This window comes from Camelina sativa, chromosome 18 (assembly GCF_000633955.1).
Source record: "Camelina sativa cultivar DH55 chromosome 18, Cs, whole genome shotgun sequence".
Taxonomy (NCBI): domain Eukaryota; kingdom Viridiplantae; phylum Streptophyta; class Magnoliopsida; order Brassicales; family Brassicaceae; genus Camelina; species Camelina sativa.
Genome location: NC_025702.1, coordinates 20,815,651 through 20,822,017, shown reverse-complemented (window position 1 = coordinate 20,822,017; position 6,367 = coordinate 20,815,651). Strand labels below are relative to the sequence as shown.

General features: G+C 39.9%; 2 protein-coding genes across 2 annotated transcripts in view; one reads left to right on the top strand and one right to left on the bottom strand.

Annotated features, from left to right (window-relative positions):
- On the bottom strand, positions 263–5,546 carry LOC104762970 (protein GRIP). The gene is made up of 22 exons (XM_010486392.2): positions 5,401–5,546; positions 4,900–5,258; positions 4,673–4,788; positions 4,317–4,486; positions 4,073–4,166; positions 3,846–3,932; positions 3,654–3,734; positions 3,405–3,530; positions 2,972–3,080; positions 2,807–2,886; positions 2,548–2,676; positions 2,373–2,473; positions 2,070–2,203; positions 1,890–1,987; positions 1,681–1,800; positions 1,504–1,552; positions 1,335–1,393; positions 1,125–1,196; positions 1,002–1,049; positions 812–917; positions 680–738; positions 263–595 (listed from the first exon to the last, which is right to left on the bottom strand). The coding sequence occupies exons 2-22, from the start codon at positions 5,231–5,233 to the stop codon at positions 467–469; spliced, it is 2,301 nt and encodes a 766-aa protein (XP_010484694.1). The 5' UTR covers positions 5,234–5,258; positions 5,401–5,546; the 3' UTR covers positions 263–466.
- Positions 5,806–6,367, top strand: part of LOC104762969 (thiosulfate sulfurtransferase 16, chloroplastic) — a 1,309-nt gene continuing 747 nt past the window's right edge. The window contains exons 1-3 of the mRNA XM_010486391.1: positions 5,806–5,915; positions 6,017–6,064; positions 6,170–6,294. Coding sequence (XP_010484693.1) covers positions 6,172–6,294 — 123 coding nt within the window. The 5' untranslated portion in view covers positions 5,806–5,915; positions 6,017–6,064; positions 6,170–6,171. The remainder of the gene's footprint in view (positions 5,916–6,016; positions 6,065–6,169; positions 6,295–6,367) is intronic.

Sequence of the window (6,367 nt, the reverse complement as noted above, 5' to 3'; positions counted from 1 at the left end):
CCATAAACGCAAGCCAGAGTGTAATTTGTGCCTACCCTCCATGGATGGTTTCAGTAACTAGTATCAATCACCTTCCTGTGGATTTTAAATGACATCAGAAACTGAGGCCTTGGGGCAGTGAAAGCGAGAGTGAGACCCGTTCAAAATTGATTCCGTACTATACGGGTTGACCAGAAAAAATCAAGTCGACGACATTTATATTTTTTCAAGTTTTTAAGTTTTTTTGCATTGATTTTTCATTGATTATTCCGATAATCAGCGGTTTCAGAATGAAATAGTACACTCCATTAATGGTCCAACTCAATTTAGTGTCTTCCCTTTCTTTACAATTAACATCTCAATCGACTAAAGTGTTATCTCGACTTTAACAACGTTCATTACACAAAAACGAAGAACTTAAAACAAAACTCGTATGTATCTTGGCCCAAAAGAATGTGGTAGCTCTCCGCTCCAGTGTCCAACCCAACTAGGAAAACGAGAATCTTGAGAAGAGTGATAGACCTGAACCCTCACTTGCCGCCGGACCTGGACTCGCCTCTGTCGTCGTCGTTGTTGTTGCTGTGGAGCTATGGTAGGCTTGCTGACACTTCTGGATCTGCCATTTCCATCACACATGGTCGGTTAGGTTTATTACAACAATATTATTAAGACTCAGGACGGTCCAAGTCTAAGATCTAACCTCCTCTGGACTAAACTGAAGCAACATCCCCACTACAGGTAGTAAAGCCTCCACTTCACCTGCAATCATCACATGTTATTTTACCCTACGACATCTACTGTATGGATCCACCTTCAATCTCCAGAGTTTTACCTGTTTCCAACAATTTTAGTATCACATTCTTTAGGTATGTCATATCTACACCTTCTCTCTTCTGTTCTCTTTCCATCTCCCTCAGCTCCCTCTTTAGCATAGCTTCCTGTAATTAGCATACCCACCAAAGTTCGAAATAAGACCATAAGAAACTTTGCCACCAAAACTCTCAAGTAATTACATTACATACCTGTTGACTGCGAAGACGGTTTTCGCGCTCAAGCTCCTCTATTTCCTCCTGATTCAGAATTAACTGTTATAAAGTGCAACATGGGCACAAACAGATAAAATCTATGCAAACAATTCTATACACCTGAAGAGCTAAAATATGACGCTGTGTCTGTGCTAACTCTTCTTCTCTCTGAGCTTGTTGCCTTGCCAATATCTGAAATTTGAATATTATGTGTAATGATTAGCTCTCACTGATTGTTCCATAGCTATTACATTTGAAATAAATTCTGTTCTAGGATTTAAGATCACTCCTTGCTCAGAGAAGCAGATGGCTAAAATTACAAAATCCTACCAGAATCTGGTGCTCTGCTGCAGAAGTACTCAAGTTAGTTACATCCTGCAGTTGTGACTCTGGAACACCGTTCGAATATGATAATAGGTTAGTTGATGACAGGAAACCCAATGTATCATTCATATAAGGAGCCCTTGTTCAATGGTATTAGACAAATATATTATCGTACCTATGTTGTTGTTCCCATAGTGGTGAACCTGAGAGGAAGATTCGTTCCACTTAATGCCACATGAAGAGTGAAAAATTCATGTGCAAATTAAACGAAAAGTTACTAGCGAAAGACCGATTAAGGATAAAACGAAGAAGTCAGATAATACGCAAAAGAAAAAGAAAAAAAAATACATACTACTGGTTTTGCTTCAATAGATTTTCGAAGGTTTTTATTCTCATCCACAAGTCTGGATATCTCTTGATCCTTCTCCTCAATGAGTCTATCTGCAAGCTCACGTACTGATTCATGCTCCTCCTGCAGTCACGTCAGTTAGACAAAAAGCACCGGCAATCTTTCTTATAAAACCAGAGCCCATATTAAGAGTACAACAAAACGTGATTTACCTTCAGTCGTTTATTCCGCAGTTTGGCATCTTCTAGTTCTTTTTCTAGACCTTCTGCAGAGGAGGCTTCACTTTGAGCAGTTAAAGCTTCACATCTTCCTGTAGATTACTGTAACCTTTTAGGGAGAGAATTTCAATTTTCAAGAACTAATGAAAAATATCGAACTAATGAATCAATTACGTCGCCATGTTTCTTCTAAAACCCGAAGGTCTTCTTCCCATGCTTGTTTCTCCGCCTGATTGCGAGCAACAGCAGAGTCAAGCTTCAATTCAAGACTTTTGATCTGCTCCCTGGCATCTTTAAGTACTCCAGCTCTGAAAAATATATGATAAAAAAAATCTCAGACAACCTATATACGTCTGAAGAACTCCACAATTATTCCCCTGAGACACCATTTCTCAGTTGCTTTCTCGGGTATATTGAGGAGAATGAGCACCCAACCTCCGGAATCAAACATGAAAAAGTTTCAGTGTGACAATATACCTTTCCTCAAGTTCTTTCTCAAGGCTAGCCAAAGCACCTTGAAGATCTTGCTGTGCCCTATCCCTCTCTGCAGATACCAAATATACTTCTTTTTCAGCTTCCTAAAACCACCCAAAAAGATAATTAGTTGGCAACCATCTAAAATAGCTCCATCTAAGAAGTCTAGATAACTTACCTTTAGAGCTTCCTCAAGAGATTTTATCTGTTCAGAGTCTTTAGCAGCAGCCAGCTCCATGTCCTTCTTTTGCAGAAGCGCATGAGCACGGATCTTGTAAGAAGAAAATTCACTTTGGAGACGGTTGATCTGTGTACAGTTACAAGAATTCAACATAGTTAAAATGAAGACAAGCTACAGCAGAATATTCCTTCGAGCTCAAAATGGCACTTTGATTCCATGATGATTCATGTTATGTGGTTAAGTATGTAGTATGTACCTCTTCTCTTGCACCTTTAAGTTCCGCATCTTTTGTGCTTAGCATCTGTGTCTGCATGGACATTTCTGATCCCAGCTGACCTGACAATTTATATGGACGAAGTTCATTGACATATGTAAAACATAGCTAGATTAGTTTCAACGTTTCATGAACTCTGTAAATTACTTCTCATTTTAGCCACTTCGATTTCAGCCTGTAAGTAGTTGCTTTCAGCGGTTTCCAGTTTAGATTTAAGGGCATCGCATGAAGCTTCCCAAGTCTCTTTTTCCTTTTCCTGGAGGAGAAACAAAAATTCATGGCTTCTAAGAATTACAGCAAAAGAAAATAGAGGCGTTTATATGTGTCAACCATGCTGTCTGATGGCTAAAGAGTGATGCCTTAGATCATGTTAACAGTTACATATACGCACTGCTATGTTCATTCCCTAGTGAAATGAAATCAAGACTATTAAATCTGCTTGATTAACGATGGAACTCATTTGAAGACTAGTACGCAAAACAATATATTAGAATATAGGAATGGGCAGCAAATAACAAAGGAAAAATAATTGTTGGCATCAGAGAGTCCTGGGAATCCATCTTTTATAATTTCCACTTACATTCTCCGCTTTAAGGTGTGCAAGCTCTCCTTTAAGAGTTTCTGCAGCAGCCCTTAGCCTTGCTGCTTCGCCAGTTGCAGCTGCCTCCATCTCCGCAATTTTAGATTCCTTTTCTGCAAGCAGTACCTAGAGAAGGTGTATACTTGGTGTGAAGAATGCATCACTTACTTCAAACCACTCTCTTTCTCATTTGATAACCAAAGCACATCATCAAGTAAAAGAACTGAAGAATTTAGAGACAAGACTAACCTGCAGCAACGAAATGTTTTCGGCTGCTTTGTCCCTCTCAGATAGAGCATCTATGACCTGTGCTTCCAAACTCTCTAAGTTCTGGCAAGAAGGTGAGAATAGAAAACAGTGGATATCATTAGCAGACAAAGAAAAAGAAAATGGTGGCTCATAGCATATAAGAAGCAACACAGTCACGCTGATGCTGAGTACCTTTTGATGTTTGGCTGACAACTCAGCAACTGTAGTTTGCTTTCTTTCTTCCACAGCTTGTAACTGCTTTTTCAGGTCCTCCAGAATCTAGTAAAAAAACGCAAGTAAGAATACGAAGCAGACTATACAAGGCCATCCATCCATCCCCCTCTCTCTCTCTCTCTCTACAACTCTGTACTTTTCTAGTTATTGCAGACTATTATTAAAGAAAATGAAACAGATCAGACCTGGTCCTTATCAAGAAGTGACTGTTGCAATGTCTCAATCTTATTTTCTTTAGGCTGCAGTGAGCCGCGTAGTTCCTCGATAGTATCCCTGAGCCTGTGTATGGGAATATAAAGATAAACGCAAATTCTGAGAGAGATAGCTGGAGAAGTGAGGGAAAAATGACATCCACTCCATACAATTCTGAATCAAAAGCATTAACCAGAAGGATATCTGTAAAAAAAAAGGTATGGTCATGGGATGTACTTGTTATTGGCACTCCTTAGTTGTTGCCTCTCAGCATCCATTGCTTTGAGTGCTTCATTGGCCTGTTGCCTAGTGCGTTCGAGCTCTTGTTGCATGGATGAGTGCTGAGAAGAAGCTCGCTCAGCTGTTTCATTAAGTTCCTGGAAACGGGCGTTGAGATCATCTTTTTCCTGAAGATAACAATATATAGTACCATTGAGATATCGATTGTGCAGCACAGGAATGGAATGCAGCAGATGTCAGATATATACAATAGATCATCTTTTTCCGCATCTTACATAAAAGGGAAATCACACAAAAAAGAGAAAGCGCATTAAGTAAGTAATGTACACAGTAGAATAGGAGATATGAAGAACCTTTTGGATTTCTTGAATACGCTGTTTAGCCCTTTTGTGAAGCCTGCTGAGTTTGGCATCGAGGTCGGCATATTTCTCGTCGCGGTCTTTAATTTCCTGGTCCAGTTTCTGTTGAGCTAAGTAAGACCAAAAAAAAAAAAAAAAGCACAAGTTGAGGGAAAAAGTAAGGCTGCCCGAGCAAAATAGAAAAGAAAAGATTTAGGAGGAGGACAGCAGAGCAGACAGACCTTGGGAGTATTCTTGGGCTTTGGCATCAGCCTCAGAGTATGCTTCCCTGAGATGCTCTAGAGCTTGCTCAGCTGCAACACGAGTTTGTTTCTCCACATCAATCTCTCTGCTCAATGATGCGACTTGTTGTTTAAGCTGAGCTGATTCGTCCGCTTCCACTAGCCCATCCTTGAATTGGGATTTGAGAAAGTCGTTTTCTAATCTCAGTTGAGCAACCATTTGAAGTAGCTGGTCGTCGTGGTTATCAAGCGATCCGTTCATGTGAGACGACGACAAGTCCTGCTTTTCTTCTTCTTGTGCAACCACATCAGGTTCCTCCTTGTCTTGGGACATGTTGAGGAAAGAGATCTCTATAGCGCTGGTAAAAAGCGTAGAATTTGGAATTGAATCAACCAACAAATCAAAGTAGAGAGAGTAGAGTCTATATAGGAAGTCGTGAAATAAGATTGTAATCTGCTCGAATGGTGGTGACTGCTAGAAGAGAAGAAGCTAAATCTTACCTTGAGATCGCTAAAGGGATTCCGATATTGGGATCGGATCGGATCTCTCCCACAAAGGTGAAAACGTCGTCGTCGTCCAGTGACGACGGTAAAACAGAAACGTTTGATTGTTTTACTATTGGAAGATATGCATTCAGAACCCTCAACTATTTTAAGTATTTACATTCCAAACCTTTAAACTTTTTTTAATTAAAAGGCATTACCGACGGCGACGAGGCTACTAATTACTTGGGTTTGACTTGGCGGATCTATTTCTGACTATCATGACAGCAATGGTTTTATTGGGCTAATTCAGCACCATAAGGCTTATTATGTATTTGTAATTCACGGCCCAATAATAGATAACTCACCCACCCACTCTCCCAGACAAGAAGAGCATAAATGTGAAATTCTATAAATAAATAAAAAAAAGTCTGTTCGTCCCACTGAATAAATAAGAGAAGAGTCCCATCATCGGTGTCGGTCGCAGTCGCCCACGACCTTCTTCTAGCCGGCCATCGCTATCTGGACGTCAGGTAACGCAACCTTTCTCTTTCTCTTTTTTGACATTTCAATGTATCATCATCATCAACAACATATTTTATAATTAGGAGGATCTTGTAAATTTGTAATATAGGACTCCGGAAGAGTTTAGCCAGCCAGGGACATCCCTGAGGAGCTTCAGGTAAATTAATTATTCTTTTGGGTGGGTTTTAGTGTTTTATTTTATTTTATTTTGTAATATAGTTGTATATTGGTGGTAATTCATTGAGCTGGTGGGGTCAAGCAGGGATGTCCAAGAACCCCGACTTCCTCGAGCAAGTCTCCTCCCTCTTCGGACGATCGGACGACATCATTGTTGGCTGCCAGAGCGGGGGTAGATCTTTCATAGCCACCACCGATCTTCTCGATGCTGTATGTACTTGTTGTTGTAAGCTACTGCTGCCTTAAAAAAAAAAAAAAAAAAAAAAAAAAAAAAAAAAAAAAA